Source organism: Eptatretus burgeri, chromosome 7 (assembly GCF_056783735.1).
Source record: "Eptatretus burgeri isolate ZD-2024b chromosome 7, Ebu_testis_v1, whole genome shotgun sequence".
NCBI lineage: Eukaryota > Metazoa > Chordata > Myxini > Myxiniformes > Myxinidae > Eptatretus > Eptatretus burgeri.
The window spans coordinates 95,881,639-95,900,447 of NC_140967.1; the positions used below are offsets into that span (position 1 = coordinate 95,881,639).

At 48.0% G+C, this 18,809-nt stretch overlaps 1 protein-coding gene and 1 long non-coding RNA gene across 6 annotated transcripts in view; one reads left to right on the plus strand and one right to left on the minus strand.

Annotated features, from left to right (window-relative positions):
- NOVA1 (NOVA alternative splicing regulator 1) overlaps positions 1-1,276 on the minus strand; it is an 81,896-nt gene extending 80,620 nt beyond the window's left edge. For 3 of the 5 annotated variants that reach the window (XM_085889695.1, XM_085889696.1, XM_085889694.1), the window contains exon 1: positions 1-99. This exon is cut by the window's left edge. Coding sequence is in view for 2 of the 5 variants with exons in the window: in XM_085889692.1 (XP_085745818.1) it covers positions 756-984 (229 nt within the window). In the remaining 3 variants the exon portion in view is untranslated. Of the gene's footprint in view, positions 100-386; positions 663-755 lie in introns of those variants that run through there. The other 2 variants (XM_085889692.1, XM_085889693.1) reach the window with 2 other exon arrangements.
- LOC147023844 (uncharacterized) overlaps positions 1-18,809 on the plus strand; it is a 242,984-nt gene that overhangs the window by 55,244 nt on the left and 168,931 nt on the right. The gene's annotated exons all lie outside the window — the stretch shown is intronic.

The window sequence follows — 18,809 nt, forward strand, 5'->3', positions numbered from 1 at the left end:
ACCAAATCTCTCGACTCCTTCGCAATATCTACGAATATCTCGCTCCACGTTGCGAACACGTGCAAGCCTCGCTCCTTTGGGTGCATTAAGCGCACGGTCCTGCGCCCCCCCCCCAAACCCCCTCTACACCGCCCCCACTCCTTTCCCTTTCCCTGCACGTGCCCTCTGCACGCTCTGCACGGACGTCGTGCGGAATTCTAAGCGCGTGCCGCTATGCGCAAAAACTCGCTTCGCGCGAAGAACGTATTTCTTTCCCCTTTGGTCGTCGAACGCCGTTCACGGGGGATTTGCGGCTCGACGTGAAACGCCCCATTTTCCAAGCCGTCAGTGTGAGGCGCGAAAACGGTCCTTCCCGGCGAGGTTATCCCGCGAACGGAGCGGCCAACCTGCGGCACAAGCCGACACGTCGAGCTCCATGGTGTTCAGAGCCAATCCGAGTTCCGATCTGAGCCTAAAATCCTTCCCTCGCTCATCGCCTCAATCCGGAGTAGTCGAAAAGCCACGGGGCCAAGATCACGGCGTGCTAGCTCGGTTCCCCCGGGGCACCGTGCTCCTCGCATATCTCTCGTCCAAAGGCCATGCATCTCAGCATCTCCACGAGCACGGGTGGCCGCCAGTCGGAAGAGCGACACCTATATTCCCCTCCCCAAGTCTCCGCTCGCTCCACGCCTCCTCCTACCTCTTCCACTCTCTCTCTCATTCACTCCCCTGCAGCCCCTGGCGACGCGTTTCGCTCCCGCGACCGAGGCTCTCACCGCCGCTCGTGTTTGAGCGCTTCGTGCTGCCCGCCTCGGTGGGAGCCTCCAGGGGCCGCTTGCGCGAGTCCAACACCTCGAAGTCCAGCAGTGCACCACCATTGTGATTCTGGAGCTGTTGCTGGTGCAGGTGATGCTGCAGCGGGACTGAAGCCATGGTGATGTTGTACAGGCAAAGGGGCTGCAGCGAGGCAAGCGGAAATGGAGCCGCTCGCTCGGCGTTTCTCATCCTCCCTCCCTCCAATCTCTCTTTCACTCTCTCTCTCTTTCTCTCTCCCTACCTCTCCCGCCCCTCTTCCTACCTCGCCTCTCCCTCCCTTTCTCCTTGTCTGTCTCGTCGTCTTTCTCTTCCCAGTCCTCCCCCTCCTCGTTATTCCCACCACAATGCAGCGCACAAGTCGTTAAGATGTAGAACGAGGGTAGGGGGCGAGGCGCCACAGGCACTAGAAGAACCCCCCCATGAACCAACAGCGTCGTCGGAAAAAGGGGTACGGAAGGCGCCCAAGGAAGGAATTGGGTCCAAGTGGGCGGAAAGGCACGAGGGGCCCCCGTGGATCTTCCCAGCTCTCACGCTCAAGCTTTCCTGGAATGAGAACTTATCTGTCTCTGTGCCGAGCAATGGCACTCAGAGCGCTATTTACTGGTGTTTATAAAACTTCATCAACATGCAGCTCCATTGCAATAAATTTTCTCTGTAATAAGTGCCCGTTATTGTTATTATTATTTATTCACTCCACCCTGCTTCTTCATAGCATGCTGCTGATTTTAATAAGACGTTGAAACTTTTCACATGGAAATTGTTTCTGCAGGTAATGGACAAATTGTTGCACAATGCGTAAAAACGGAATAAAAAAAAAAACCGAACATGTTTACGAAACGACCCGAATAATAAACCATCGTCGCATTTCATGCCCATTATACGATGAGCGATGAGCCTGATAATCGTGTAACCATCTCAGGATCAGGTCATTGCTCTCTGCCAACGAAGCATCGACCAACAACACACCAAAACCTAAGGGCGCCCTCGTTTGGGCACAAAATGAACTTCCATGAAAAGTGCTCATTCCGAAGTTCAACCACGGAATCCACACAAACTTTTTGGAATCGACCCTGAAAGGCCAAGGATACATCTTCGCAAATGTGTGCACATCATCGTTGCAGGTGATCGTCGCCTGCAATAACAGAATGGGACCAGCATGACTGTTATCGCAAATCAAAAAAGAAGAAAGTGAACCTTCTTCCAGTCATTTCTTAGAATTACCCTGACTAAAACTAGGTGACCTAGCTCCCAATGACTAAATGAAGACACGCATCCATGAAAATGATTTTCAAAATTCATTATCTTTGTGATACTTCAAATACACTAGAACGACACTTGGTCGAGCACATAGTGTCACCTCGTGTGCTCATTCAGAACAATAATACCATCATTAACTGAACAAGCGACTATTATGGCCCAGATACCAGTATCATCCATGCACCCTATTATGTCACAAACAATGCCATTATCCGTCGTGTTATTGATTGATTATTAGGATATTTAATGACCAGTTTTGTGCACATTAAGGCTAAATTGCATCAATGAAGATGATTATGACAAAAAATTTCAAACTATGCATTATATTCCCCATGGCTCGTCGATCATTTGTATGTAGTTTCACATCAATCTGTTAAGCGGTTCTGGAGAAGATGTTTTTTTCATTTAAATTTTAAATCCAGTATGGCCACCAGACCACATGACCAATGACATCAGAAATTTCATTCTTCACTCACATTGGGTTATAGATCAGACATATGAAGGTTATGATTTTTTGGATAAGGATTTTGATTCAACCAATTAAGGCTGGAATACCACTTCACTGATGTCATCGTGATCACCCTATATACCCTGTGGGGAGTTGATGACAAGTGCAAAGTTTAATTTTTTCGTTGAGCAGTTTTGGAGATGATTATGTCCAATTTTTTTTTTCTTTAATGTAATGTGGCTGCCATACTATGTGACCTATGATGTCAGAGCTATCAACAAAATATTCTGGATAGGGATTCCCTCCTATTTTAAATTTTTGCTTTGATTGGACAAGCAGTTGCAGAGAAAGACATTTTTAAGAGAAAATATATAGACGTGGATACACACACAGACAGACAGACAGACAGCCATGGGTGTCACAACAGTCTTACAACCCCTTCACGGCGAGATTAATAAAAGCATGAAATTATCCAAATCATTATTTTACATTTTATATCATAACTGGAGCGTTTGGAGAACTTCTTACCCCGTGCAGTCTTGGAAAAAATGCACTCGGAAAGGATATTTTCAACTCTTACTTTGCATTTCCGAAGACGATCTATATTAGCTTTGTTTATGAATTTTGAATAACGAGCGACGGCAACCATACGAAGCTGAGTTGAAGGGAACAGTCCAGAGCTAAGTCTTTTGCCAACTCTTCTCAGCAAAACTGACGATTTTTGGAATGATCTTGGAGAAAGAGATGCACTTCAACAAGCATATCTCACATTTGCCATTTTGTCTGAATCTCGCAGTTTCTCTGCCCTCAGAGCAAGTTTGATTCGTTTGATTGGTCACAGCAGGTTTGATTGGTCAAAACAGCACACAATTTTCCCTGACTAATGCTAAACCGAAGGTTTTTGGAATTACAACAAGGTGAATTTTTGGTCATCTCTTCCAAGATGACCTAATAAAGCCGGACCAAATGTCCGTCCGTACGTCCGCCAACAATTTTTCTTTCTGATCTTGATGAAACTTAGTATGTGGGTAGAGGTCGATGAGTGTTGCACAACTATATAACTTTTGTCCGGGTTCAAGGTCAGGGACGAGGTCACGAGGCCACGCAAGTTATAAAAATCGCCATTTTCAAAACCTATCTAGTCTGCCATTCTACAAGATATTCGGCAACTGTTTATTGATTATGATAGTAAAAAATATTATCTTGTATCTAACCAGACAGATTTTTGAATTTCCTTCCCGTTTGATCGTCACGTGATCTGGAAGATGGCCAAAAACGCCGATGCGATTCGCAAAGAAGGAAGGAAGGAGAAATGAAATATAAATATAAAACACATTTTTAGCCTTTTATATTTATACATTTTCCGTCGAAGGTGAAAAAGTTTCAAAACCCGAAATGTAAACGTCGGCATTTATTTTCAAAATATAATTTCGTGCGCATGCGCCAAAATGCCGAGTCATCTTTAACCAAACTGCGCAGTTCGAGCTGCGCAGTAGAACTGCGCAGTAGTCTTTGGTCATAACTGAACATTGAGAAGTTGTGGTATTATAGAGATGAGTCACCCCCACGCGGGGGTAATTTTTATTGTTATACAGTGTTCAAATATATCATTCAATTGAAATAAAATAAATACTTTAAAGGCTGTAGAAAAAATAAAACAAAGTATTGAATCAGAAGTTTACAGCTGCTGATGCCCCCTCCTTTACACCACCTTATTTAACACGTTAAATACTGTTGCAGTTCTTGGAACTGCATGCCTCCAAGGCAATGGCATCCAACATATAGTGGTCCCAAGACAGTTATTCCATTAATATATATTTAGATAGTCCCTTCCCTTTTGTCTCGTGGGTAAAATGGGACGTGCGTTGCAGGGATCTCATAGCTAGGTTTGCTTACACCACGAACTTCATTTCTACTCTTCTTTTCTGCTTATTCCTGAGGTAAATCCGAATTTGCTTCCAACACATGCAGTATATGCCACGGCTGCGAGGAAACCACGATACTCTCGGAATAACTTCTGCGTGGAAGGGCATAGAAAGTCCGGGACGGCACTGCATGAGCATTGACAGCGCAGAGCTCCCGTCCTCAAGCGATCCCTCAACTTAACCTTTGCGCCGCACAGCGCAGAGCTCCCGACGAGCTGGGATGGGATTGCTGGTTGCATTGAAAAGGCATACGAATGAATATCTCTTAAAGAGGCTGCAAGGATATGGTTTTGCACAACACAGAAGCAAATGAACTACAACCACACCACGTTGTGCATGATACAGGCAGTGTGTTCTGTTTGACCCATTTCTGGATTTAATTAGATCGGCTTCCTCTTTTCCCTCCATACCCCGATCTAATTATTATATCCGATCATTCTCCTCAATGCCTGATGCAGATCGGAGTTGGCCCTGCACACACAATAGCAGAATCGGACAAACGTGAAACATGCATTGATTTATCCTAACACTTTACCGTCGGTCCTCGCTGGTGGCCGCGGGTGTTCCCCACAGACGGCGGATGTTTCCTCGCCTCTCCGGCCAGCGAAGCCGCGTTCAGGCAGTGGCTTGTGTGCAGTCCGGATCGCTCAGGCCGCGTGACGCATCATGGAGCAAGCATTAATCAGCGCAAATCGGAGGTGCCTGGGTAGGCATGCCGGACCGACGCCACCCTTGGCTGGTCATCAGGGCATGGCCTGGGGGTTCTTGCGAGGCAATTCATGACGCGGAGTTCGGTGTGGGCGATTCATATCATGCCGTGAGGTCGGAGCGAGACATTTTCATGGCTCGGGTTCACCTTGCTAAAAGAGGAATGTTGCTGTTTCCGGCCATCGCAGCTGGACCGCGTGGCGGCCAATCAGAGCGCCCGATTCGGGTGATAACGCATCGCTTCAGGGTGGCCCCCTGTCCCGTGCTGCGGGGGCCTATAAAGGTCGGAGCGGGGCCGTTCGTTCTCTCTCTCTCTCTGTTCTGCTGCCCCCGCATGCGCTGGCCTTCGTCATCGCCTGGACTCCGCCCTCCTGTCGTCATCGCCTGGACTCCGCCCTCCTGTCGTCATCGCCTGGACTCCGCCCTCCTATCGTCATCGCCTGGACTCCACCCTCCCAGCTCAAGTCCCTCCTTCATGCCGACGGTCACGTCTCGACGCTAGCTGCACGACGCCCCACGAAATGAGAGACGATGTGCCAGCTATCGGGGAGGTATCGCACCACGCAGCATTCCCCCCAAACATATTGGTGGCGCGTTCGGGGGCAATCCATTGTACAAGGTACCGAGAGACCGTAGCCTCATCTCCTCTCCCTTCTTGCTTCAATAACTTCTCTTAATCGGGGTGTGTGTGTGTGTGTGTGTGTGTGTGTGTGTGTGTGTGTGTGTGTGTGTGTGTGTGTGTGTGTGCAATGTGTGTTGTCCTGGCACCTGTCCACATAAGTTAAGATTGCAGAAGATTATTATTTCGCGTTAAGTCTGCTCTGCGTCTGCTTCCGTAAGTTGATTGTAATATTGCCACACCTCTCAACGTTCTTTCTATCCCTGCATTACACACCCCAATAAACCTATTCTCTGTGCCACATACCTTTCCTCACCCCATTGTAAATAAATTATTATTAGAAATGTTCCCAGCTCGGTTTTGTCTTTTCTTGCATTGATCCAGCATGGTTTGAATCCTAGCTTAGCCATGACTTTATTCCCAACGATAAGTTTCTTTTCGCCGGTATGTCCTTGGCAGTGTCACTCGGATGCATCCGATCCGGTAAATTGATCCGGTTCGGACAAGGCGGATCAAGGGTGTGTTCTCCTGTAATTAAATCATGTGATTAATTGGGTAACCCGGTTAACCCATAGACGGGAGGACCCTAGGTCACGCGGTTCAGTTATTGGCGTCCACGGTCGGATAGTGACCCGCCGCGTCACGGAATTATCCTTGTGTGACGGCCTACAATTCTGGGGAGTCTGGTGGGAGCCGAGATAGCTACCCCCCCCCCCCACCCTAGTGGTCTTTTCACCCGACCCCCAGCCTGCAACAATATGTTATTCATGCTCATTTTTGTCCTTTATGATGTCCTTAACATGTTTCCTGTTTGGAATGATTGTCAATTTTGTTTGACTGTCAGACAGACAAACAGACTGAAGCAAATGCTTTTCCCTGCTGTACGCTCAGGACAAAACGACGACATTCCATACAATTTACCAAATTCAGGCCCAAAGTACTGTTAAACTGAAAGTTTGTGTTCCAATTCATATTCTGATTCGTGTTTTACAGTGATTCGTGTTCAATTCAATTGAAATTAAGTTGTTCCTCGATCATATAAATAGACTGACAGACAGACAGAGTGAACCAACACAGGACTTTTAAAATGAGGTATCAATGCTCATGATGCCTTTCACACATGTGCTGTGTTTGTTTGCAGTAACTCACTCATGATAGCCAGGACACTTATAATCTAGGGCAAAATGTGCAATTCAAACAGTGCTTTAATCATAATTTTCAGCATTTAAACGAAAATTCAGCCCTGGAATGTCCCTCTTGTATACCCCGTGTTCCCCGCCCCATCCCTCTCCCTTCCACAGATCTCCTAATGTTTCTGTTCCCCACTGTTTTGTTCTCCCCTCTCCCACCCCTCTTATCTCATGCCCCCCCTTGCTGTGCGTTGTGTGTTAGCTCTCATACGAGCCTCGACAATGTATACAAAAAAAGAAGCATGCAACACGTTCTTCTGACACAACCCTTTATTTGAGTGGTGGAACGGCTACTGACAGCTCTGTGTGCAAAAAAAAAAAAAAAAACCCATGAAGTTATGAACATGAAGTAAAAACATACCTATTGCTTCTAATTCAAAACACCTCACTGCACTTGAAAACGTGGGGACAGAAATACTGAACTGTAAATGGTGAAGACTTGTAATACCCTCCTCCATCTGGAGGCCTTACTGCATGATACACATTTACATAGATAATTGGCGTCCGTCCCCTCCCCACGACCACCGGCAAAGATAAAACACCCCAATACACTAATTGGGGTCATGGTGATCCTATGTAGTAAGTCTGGATGTAATCAGCCCACAACTGCAGGAGTTGCATGACAAACAAACACACAAACACTGAGGAACAGTGAAGGAAGGGGGAAGTGATTGTGAATTTAACATTCCATCTTTATTTAATTTTAACATTGTTCTTAACAAACGGGACAGGAACAACACAGTCATGATAGGCCGAATGGCCTTCTCATGCACCAAAGTTCCCTGTGTAATGTTGTTAAGAACAGGAAGAAATGGGGAGGGGAAGACAGAGAGTTGGGGGTGAGGGTGCATGTAGTTGGAAGAGGGAGATTGAGACGTTGGGAGGAGGGGGGGTTGAGGACTTAGAGTGTGTAAGAGGAGGTTGAGTACTTTGATTTGGGGCAGTTGAGGACTTGAAGAAGAAAAGGGGAGAGGATGACAGAGTTGGGTTGGGGGAGCAGAGGCAGAGATGGGACAGATAGTACTGCAGCATAGCAAACCAATTGTTCGACTTTTCATAAAAGCACCAAAATTGGTACATATGTTGACTAATGTATTCTGAACAATTCTGGATATGGAGCCACTCGAGATTTTGCCTTGGTCAGCTTTGGTGGCTTTTTGGAAAATGGCCACCATTCTACTTTAACAACATGGGATATCTGTCATTGTTATTCTCTTTGTAGGTTTCTCAGAGGTGATAAATACTCCATGTGATGTGCATTTACAAAGGAAAACAATACAAATGTCATTTGTGTTGATTTATTATATTTCCAACCATTGTATTGGGGAAAAATGTTCATTTTTATGGGAAAATCCATTTTCGCACACAGCATCAGTGACAGCTTCAGAAGTATTTTGTTGTGGTGGTGGTAGTGGTTGAAGTGGTGTTGTAATTGGTAATATTGGTGTAGTAGTAGATTCAAGTTCGAACCGAAGACACCGACGTCGTCGTCTTGGCGGTGATGGTAGCCCAGGCACTACCATGCGTAGATGAACTCTGGATTGCCTTTGGGACAGGCAAGAACTACCGCTACATCCCTGTCCATGAAATAGCTGCCTCCCTCGGTCCACAGAAGGCACGTGCCCTCCCTGTCTTCCACGCCATGACCGGATGTGACACGGTATCAGCATTCATGGGGCATGGGAAGAAATCTTCCTGGGCCACATGGAACTCGTTACCAGAACTGACAGAGTCTCTTGTGACCCTGACGACCATGCCAGTCAACATCCAGGATGACACAATGCACTGCATTGAAAGGTTTGTGGTGCTCCTCTATGACCTCACCAGTCCATATACGGACGTCAACGAGGCCAGAAAGAAACTCTTCGCCAAGAGGAACTCCGTCCAGCACATCCCACCTACCTACGATGCTTTGGAACAGCATGTGATGAGATCAGTCTTCCAGGGTGGCTATGTCTGGGGGCAGGTCTTGGTCCCTCAACCCATGCTTCCATCACCTACAAGCTGGGGCTGGTGGCAAACAGAGGATGGGTCCTACGAACCGCTCTGGACCACACTCCCTGAGGCTTCAAAAATCTGCTTCGAGCTGGTGTCGTGCGGCTGCAAAAAAGGCTGTCGGCTATGAGCCAAAGCGGTTGTTCGGTACCATACAGATGGAGTAAGGCTCATTGTGATTTTTAGCAAGATATATGTCCCGATATATGAAAAAAGTGATAGCAGTGTATAACTCTCGGCCATCTCTGTGTTATCACCCAAAATATTATTATACGCCCACTTTGCTTTGCCAAAAAATGTGATATTTGCTAAAATTGGAATAAAATTTTTTTAAGGACCACAGAGTGCCAATAATTTGCATACTGGATGCCAACTAATATAGTAATAGAAATATAGAACATTTATGGGGGTTATTTGTCAAACTTTTGATATAATGACAAAAAAATGTTAAATTTAGTGAAAAAGTGGCCGATATCGCTTCGAGTTCAGAATTCACATTGTACGTTTTTGTCAATATTTCAAAAATGAAAACTCCCAGTGTAAAATTTGACCCCTCAAAATATTCACAAGGAACCACTGCATTGGAATATATTGTGACGAATTTTGGCCCGTCTGGCGTGCGATCGACCACGTAACTCGAATCGCGACGCGTCGCCCACCGGAACGGGCAATTCAGTCGTGACCCTCCGGGAACTACCGCCAGGAGCCAGTCACGGGTGGGGGTTTAACCTCACCACGATCGTGCCAATTGCCCACCCGCGCAGGATAGGGTTGCTCGCCAAATTCGACCTACCTAAGTACCTGCGCGAGTGGTCGACCGGGCGATCGTACCTCGCCGCAGGTCGACTTCAGACACGAACCGCTTAAGTGGCCCGTTCCGTGCTGCAGGGATAACCGAGCGGAGTTATCGTCAACCTCCATGGTTCAGATTATTTACCGGGTGTTTTAAACCCACTACTAATCCCTTACGTGATGCAAGATGGAACTTTCAACCGAAGGAAAGGACGCAACGAAACGGGAAACAGTTTGACAAGCAAGCACCTTTATTTCACACACACAACACACGCACGTAAGGCAGTAATGCAATGTGCAGCAAAAGTAAAATGCAACAAAAGCAAAAGCACTACTACCGACTATAATTATTTACAACACTTAAACAATTATACTTGTCGGGACTCGGCGCCACATCATTCATTCAAAATGAACAGGAAAGACCTCCCCATAGGCAGGGAGGAAGACGGGGTCCGTGGACCAAATGTGCGCGGAACCTGGAGGAGCGGCCAGGTCCAAGAGACCAAAAAGGTCTTACCCACGTCCTCGTGACGCGATGGCAGGCAAGCCACAATATCAGCGCAGCTGCGCCCCGACTCCGTGCCCCTGGCGTGGTCGGTGAGCCCTCTCCGGCGTGCTCTGCGCAAGCAAGGTTTGGTCGGCACCACGGTTCGGGTGCGGTATGAACAGCTCCACCCGCACTATCTCAGCACGGATTGGGGGGGGGAGATTGTTGATGCTCAGGGTCGAGCGAGGGGAATGGCTGGCTGGCTTGGTCGCTTGTGAAAGCAAAGGTGGCTCGATTCCAGCGACGAGACGACACCAACAACGAGAAAAGCGACCCCCACACTACAACAACCAGTTCCACACAGACTCGCGTCTTTTATAGACCGGGGGAGGAGCCTGTATGCAGATTTTAGGATCAAAACGCGATTGGAGGCGGGACCACGCCACCCTCTGTTCAGCCATTGGTGTGGAAAAAAGGGGCGTGAGCCGCTTTTGATCCGAATTCCTTCCTGAGAGGAATTCGCATTCATCACGCTTGGAGGCGGGGCCACACCGCCCGACGCTCGCCCATTGGATGGCGGAAAAGGGGCGTGAAGCCTTCCTGATCCGAATTTCTCTCCCGTAAAGGCATCCATTGCACTCGTGGCTTGATGCGTTCGGCAGCAATCACTGAACGGCTCCGGACAGTACGACGTTCGGTGTTGATTGGTGGTGGGGTCGATGGTTGTGGAAGGAGAAAGGTGAAGGTGGTGGGGGTTTGCTGTGGTGATTTGGTGGTTCGCGGGCGTCATTTGGGAATAGCGGTGAAGCGATGTTTGCGGGATGGAGTTGTGGAGGTAAAGAGGCAAAGGTGGTGGTGTTTGAGTTGTTGGTGGCTTAATGGTCCAAAATAATGATAGAGAAAGAAAAATGGCTAACTCAAAGCATCGCAGCCTGGATGAATCACACATATTCCCTCTAAACAACAGGTGTGGGCTAACTACACATGAACTTATCGATATATCTCACCTGCCGACCCTTTATGGTGTATTGCGAATTTCCACAGCCGTAACACTACCCCCTCCCCTTTTTACAGACTCGTCCCGAGTCGTCAAATTCTCGTGTGCCATCATGTGTAGTTCTCCCCTAGTGCGTTTTACCTTCGGATCCCTGAGTGCGACATTCATGGTATTTGTGTCCCCAAAATAAATAACCTACGGGCTGAGTAACTAATGAAACAAACCCACTCATGCAGACGACTTAAATAAATTGCAGGCGCTAAGACATACATGCCGGAGGCACACTCATTTGTGCAGTATATCTTAACACCTTAACCTTAACTTACAAATTTTACACTAAACCATGGCCCAGGATCTATGGACTCTGCAAAGAGAAATGTTAGTAGGGAGCCAGGCTGCTCGCATGCAGTCTCTGACTCAGGCAATGCAGGTGACAGGGAATGTGGCCGGCTGCACACACGCAATCCAAGGCCTTCCCCTCGGAAATGGATGCAGTGAACCACAACTGTGCATGGGCTGCACAAGTGGCACACGCAATGAACACAACGGATGTATGGATGGATGGATGAATGGATGGATGGAAACAAAGAACGGTGCACGGGCGCCACTGCAGGCCCGTGTTGTAGCTGCCAACAGGGCAGTCCTTGCAAACTGCGCGACGATCCTGGCGCACCTGGCAATGAACAAGGGGGGGGGATGCAAAACAGAACGGGGGCAAAAGATGACGAGGGCAGTAGGCATGGATGGCAAAGGTGGACAGGCAAGGCATGGCATGACAAGGCCGCTGTAGCAAAAAAACAGCCGGCAGACGATCGACCGGCACAGGCCTTGAAGTAACACAGCCAGCCGATGAAGTTGGCCAGCCTTTGCCTTTCAGTGGAGGGAGTGCGGTGGTGCTGGCCACTCAGAAGGCGGGCTCGGATCTACCTGACTATCTCCCTCCCAACCTATCGCCTTTGCCTGTCTCTGTTCATACCCACTCCCTTAATTTGTCAAAACCCAATTTAGCCCCAACTTATTTTTTTTGTTTTTATTTTTATTTTTTACTTCCCCTCTATAAATCGTCCCCAAACCCCCTTTATCGTCCTTGTTCGGCTAACATATCGTCTCCTCGCCTACTCCCAACCCCTACGTTCCCTTCCTGGAGGGGAATAAGGGAGAGCTAGCTTCCTGTGTCGAGGCCCTATGAAGCCTCAGGATGGCCTCCTCGGAGTTCAGCGATCTTTACACAAAGTGGGTCCAGCGGCCCACAACGAGAGCGAAGGGATGGATGGTGCGGAGGGGTACACTTCCTAATCTACCCTAACCATTATCACTTAAACTACCCCAGGGCTTTCAACAAGCGCCTCTCGCTTAATCTACTGGTTCTATCAACCCAGATTCCCGTCGCCTGTGTTGGTGTCCTCACAATTTCGCGCCATGCCACCCAATTTTCTTCCCGTGCCCTCACACGGTCTCATGGCTGGGGCGCGTGGCTCCCTTGGCAGGCAATACCCTCTGCCGATTCCCCGACGATGGCACCCCCGGGCACTACACTGCCTCCGAGCCTACCAGCTCCCTAAACACCGGGGAGTGCCCTCCCTGGCCACTCCCCTGAAACGCTCACATGGCAGGCTGGCACCCCGGGCCCCTTCCCTGGGTGCCTGTGCCCAATGCACTGCCCACGCGGCTAATGGCGCCCCGGGCCCCCACATCATGCGGGCGCACCCGTGCCCACTACGCTATTCCGGCCCCCCATGGGCCCTTGGCCTACCGCGGCTGACTAGCCCGGTGCCCGGGGTACCCACTCAGCGATACTCACCTTTCGCAGCCACGCTCCCAGCCCGTCAACACAGCTCCTGCACCCCTCCAAAGGGTTTTGAGCCTACTTTCCCACCAACCACAAAACGACTTCCATTTTGTCAATTTGACTAACCCACTAACTCACATTACACTGACCCCGGGGTCCCTTGGGTGGGAGTCACTCCTCCCCCCAATCACTCATCGCACCATGCATACCACATTCGCTCCACTCGCACAGACCTGCTGGCCTCACTCACTCATCATGTTTCCTTTCCACACTTCTCAACTCACACATCGCTGATTTCTGCCATTCTGCTCACTAAATCCCCTAACTACCTCCTGCTCCCTCGTCATCCCTTGCACTATAGCACATTCCTTTTAACACTACGTAGCTAAGCTACGTCCCCTCTACACACTCATATTCTGTCACTGTCCTCAAAATGTCATTTTCCCCATCCTAAAGCTCACTACAATCTCTCTAACTAATCCATTCCACGGGCCCCATGAGGACTTACCCCTGCCCCATGAGACCGGTCTATCACTAACGCTTCCCCCTAACTCGTTGTATCCTGTGCCCAGGCAGGGGGGGGGTCTTCCATCCCTTGCCTGGGAATCCTGTTCACCCGAAGCGAGGCTTGCTTTTTTTTTTTTTAAATGCGCAGCACCAGCACGGCAACTCGCAACCTGCGCACTCGCGCGGCAATTCACAGTCGCGCACCTTGTACCTTGCCCGTGACGTCATGGCAGCTGCACGTGTACCTCGTCCCTCTTGGACGGCACCATCCGGCAGGGATTCACCCTCCTGCCGGATTCCAACCACACGTGCAGCCATGACGTCACTGTGCGCATCAGAAAAACAAGCCTCGCATTTCGAGGGGTTCCCCACACGAACACATGTGCTCTGCCCGTCGGAGCTTCACACACACGCTCGCGTGGAGAACATATCCGGTCCAAATCCGTTATCCTGCCTAACCTTTGTCCGTCCGCGGGATCGGCAACATTCACCGCTGGCGTTTCTGGACCGGGTTTCACTCCCGCAAGCGCGCACATGGCGGCCTCGTGCGCAGCACGGCACGAACCTCGCGCTCGCCTCCGTGTAAACCCGGCACGGTCCCCATTACAGCTACAGCCGCTACTTAGCCTTTGTCCCTTATCTGTCGCTGTCGTCGTCTCCATTCCATCCACGCACACCTGCGTGTTACAACGCTCAAACTCCACTCCATCACACTCACCCCGGGACATGCGGTGGTGTGTTCCCGCATGCCCATCGTCATCTCCCTTACATACAGCGACCTCACACACGCTGTCTCTCTCACACACCGTGATTCACTCACGCATACCATACCACTCACACACGCGGTGACACTCACGCGCGGTGTCTCACTCATACACTGGCTTCCACCCACACCCGGAGTGCTGGGAAGCATGCACCCCGGCACACTCGTGACCACACCACTCACACATGGGGGCGCACTCACACCTTTCACCACACACACCGGGACCACACTCGTAACCACACTGGCGAATCGTGTCCCCACAAGGGTTCCCGGGGCCTCTATACCCCCCAAGCTCTGCGTGCACTCGTTCGCCTCACTCATCCCCTCTACCTTGTGAAGCACGACCGAACCCACCTGGTCGAGATCAGCTTCAAGGGAGAATAGTGTCTCCCTCTGTTCCTGAAGGAAGCCATCCAGCTGCTCACACCAGGTCCCTAAACAGTCCGCCAGCTCCCCCTCATGGTCCTCCACTACCTCAATGTGTGTGTGCTCGTCCTTAACCCTATCTTTATCGTGCAGTCTCTCCTCTAATTTTTCTATCTCTCGCGTCTATTTACGTTTCTGTCACCTCATGTCTATTAGTTTCTTCCTGGATCTTCGTCTCTGTTTCCTCCTTCGTTCCATTTAATTCCTTCTCAATTCGGCCTATCTCCCGTGTCTCTGGCAATACTTCTACCTCCTTCGTTGTCTCTGTTACTTCCCTCGTCTCCATTTTCAGGGTTTGCCCTAATCGTTGTTTCATCCGACGAGTGATGTCAATTAAGTCCTGCACCACTAACGTTCCTCCCTGTGGTGATGTCACACATCCCACATTATTGCGCTGTTCCATTTCCTGGCTCCTTTTGAGTCGTTCATCCTCTCGGAGCTTTTTGAGTTGTTCGTTCTCTTTCCGGAGTTTTTCGATCTCCATGGACTCAAATTTTGCTCTCCCCTCGAGCTGGTTAATTTCAAGTTCGTATAATGTTTGTTTTCTCTCCCACTGTTCAGCCTCCAATCTCATCGTTTCTTTCACTTGGCTTAGTTCTTTTTCCTGTTTCGTTCGTTGTTCTTTCATTATTTCTGCGTACTTCCCCCATGCTTTCTTTTTAATGGTTCTTGTCTTTCTTTTTTAATTTCTTTCACCCCCTTTCCCTCAATCTCCAACCTCATAGTTTCCTTCAATTGGTTAACCTCAAATTCATGTTCTTGTTGTTTTCTATTCCACTGTTCCTCTCGTTCTTCCTTCTCCAATCTCGTTGTCTCCTTCAATTGACTGATTTCTCCTTCCTGCTTCATTCCTTGCTCCTTCACTTTCTCCTCGCACACCAACCTATTTTTTTCCTTTTGTTGTTCAGTTTCAAATTCATACTCTTTCAGTTTTCTATTCCACTTTCTTTCTTGTTCCTCATTCTGCAATCTCGTTATTTCCTTCAATTTCCTAATTTCCTTCTCCTGTCTCATTCGTTCTTCCTTCATTAATCTTCCTTGTTCCTCATTCTTAACTCTGGCCTTCGCTTCCAGCTTTTCGATCTGTACAGTGTGGTTCCTTAACGTTTCATTTTTTACTGTCGTTCTTTCTTCTTTCACCATCCTCAACTCGTTTTGTAATTCCGTCTCTTTACTTTGTTTCGGTGTTTCTGTAACCCAGAAGCTTTTTCCCATAATTCCTCCCTCAACGTCCCCAGCTCGTCTTGTAATTCCGTCTCTTTGTCTTCAAGTTCCTGCAACTCCAAAACTTTTTCCCGTCTTTCCCTTCTGGCCTCATCACCAATTTTGCATGCTTCCTTCCAAAATTCGGTCATTTTCCTATTGGATTCCCTTAGTTCTTCCTGCCATTTCTTTCCTCTTTCTATCTCCTGTTCCAGGCTTTCTCTTTTAATCCGGCCTATCCTTACCTCTTGCTTCAGTAGTTCCAATTCCCCATGTTGTTTGCGTTTTTCCTTTCCTAGCTTCGTTTTCCTTTCTCCTTCCTCCCTCATTTCTCCCTGCAGTCCTTCGAACTGTTCTGACTTTTCCAATAGTTCTTTCTTTAATTGTTTTACTTCCAGATCGTGTTCCCGTTTTTTCTTTTCGAGCTCGGTTGTCCATTCTTCCTCCCATTGTTTCCGAAGCCCGCCAATGTCCGCCTGCCTCGCCTGCAATGCCCATGTGGTTTGAAACGGTTGTTGGGAGCGCTCGCCTCGTGTCATGCCATTCGCCGCGCTATAAATAGCCGCTCGCTCCGTGCTGCGGTGAGGTGCGATCGTGCCGCCATTATGCGACTCTGTTTGCCGGTAAAGTCCGTGCTCAGAATATGGGGTTGAGCTTCCCCACGGATTAACATTACAAGAAGTACCATCCCGGGCCATGGATTCTACATTACTACACATATACATTTCTAATACCCCCAGCTCCCACTCGCCTTGAAACTCCATCTTATTTCTCCTAAGGGATTTAATTTAAATTGCTCGTAATTTAATGGAACACGGAGGGTCGCTTCACTCACCCTTGATCCGGTTCCGTAAATTTAGTTGGAGACGGGGTGGATTCGAATCTCACTCCCGGACACCAATGTTACGAATTTTGGCCCATCCGGCATGCGATTGGCCACGTAACTCGAATCGCGACGCGTCGCCCACCAGAACGGACAATTCAGTCATGACCCTCCGGAAACTACCGCCAGGAGCCAGTCACGGGTGGGGGTTTAACCTCACCACGATCGTGCCAATTGCCCACCCGCGCAGGATAGGGTTGCTCGCCAAATTCGACCTACCTAAGTACCTGCACCAGTGGTCGACCGGGCGATCGTACCTTGCCGCAGGTCGACTTCGGACACGAACCGCTTAAGCGGCTCGTTCCGTGCTGCAGGGATAACTGAGCGGAGTTATCCTCGACCTCGACGGTTCAGATTATTTACCGGGTGTTTTAAACCCACTACTAATCCCTTACGTGATGCAAGATGGAACTTTCAACTGAAGGAAAGGACGCAACGAAACGGGAAACAGTTTGACAAGCAAGCACCTTTATTTCACACACACAACACACGCACGTAAGGCAGTAATGCAATGTGCAGCAAAAGCAAAATGCAACAAAAGCAAAAGCATTACTACCGACTATAATTATTTACAACACTTAAACAATTATTAGTCCGGGAGCCAACTTGTGTACGAGGCTGTTTTAGGGTTGGACCTTACAGCCTCTGCTATAAAATTTTACACCCCCAGGATGTTTAGATATATGTTTGCAGTTCATGAAAACCAATGTTGGCAATTCAGAAGCTCTTGCGAAAAATTTTGGCGGACGTTTTTGTTTGAGGAAGATTTGAAAAATTTGATAAAACAGCAATTGTCAATAAAATTTCTAAAAAAATTGAAAAATCACATTCATTAAAAATATATGTGAACTAAATGTAAGAATTCAATCAGTGCATTGTAAAATGACAAAAAAAATTGCCTTTGTGGAAGTAAACCTCGTAAAAGTACATAATTTTGTGAAAAATGCCTTAAAAATAACGTTTTTTGAAGATGGCCTTTAGAACTTTTCTTATCATAGGCAGATGCTGCATTAGAATACTAATTTCTCTTAATGTGATATGAACATGGTATCCATGGCTAATTAAAACAGCAAATTTGATTGAGTTATATCAATTTTTAAAGAGAAAATTAACATTTTTGTCAACCAAAGTTACCCCTACCCCCAAACTCCTCTTACTCTATTAAACACAGTTCGGTTAAGGTTTGCTGGATCCAGGTTGGGTACTTCACAGTTCACTCTTCCAAAGGAAAATTCAATGGTGTTTGGAGTGACATGGCCCTGGAGCAGACATACAACAATGAAGGGAAGACATCTCTGTTCAAAGGCATATCTCAGGCACCAGCTGCTCGAGATAAATATGTGAAGACAGCACCATTTCTCACAGCTGTATCAGAGAACATAAAGTCTATGGCTAATCTAGGCCAACAGGAATCTACTCATTATGGAGAAACACATAAGCAGGCAACAGAAGAACATATGCATGTTGAGGAGATCAAGAAAGTGATATGCCAGCAGATGATAAACCCATTCCAGTGTAACAACCAAGTGGATCTGCTCAATACAGCAACTGGTGAGAAGGATGCTTCAAAAGACTTGGTCCATGCTCAAGCTAAGGGCATGGAAGCCATTATGAAAGCAGAAGAGGTGGTCTCTATTAAGATTGAATCACTGAAGCTGGTAACTTTCTCCTCACAGAAGAAATCAAAACCGTCAAGGAAACAGAGTTTAATCAGGATCTATCAAGATGAGACTGCAGCTACACGTGTGCTGTGTTTCTATCGAGATGCAGACCCAGTCACAAGACAGATTGCATTTTCCCATGAGTGGACAGACTATCCATCATCCCTGTTTGAGGTTGATCCACGCTTAGCACAGGGGTTTGTAATGCGCAAAGGCAACAAGTCTGATTTCGTGGCAGTGCTAATTGCTGAAGCTGAGCAGGATGTTGTTTTACAGCTGCCATCATTACCACAGAGTGACCTATACACAGTTTATCTAGTAGACACAATGGCATTTGTAAATAAATACCAAAAAATGGGTGCAA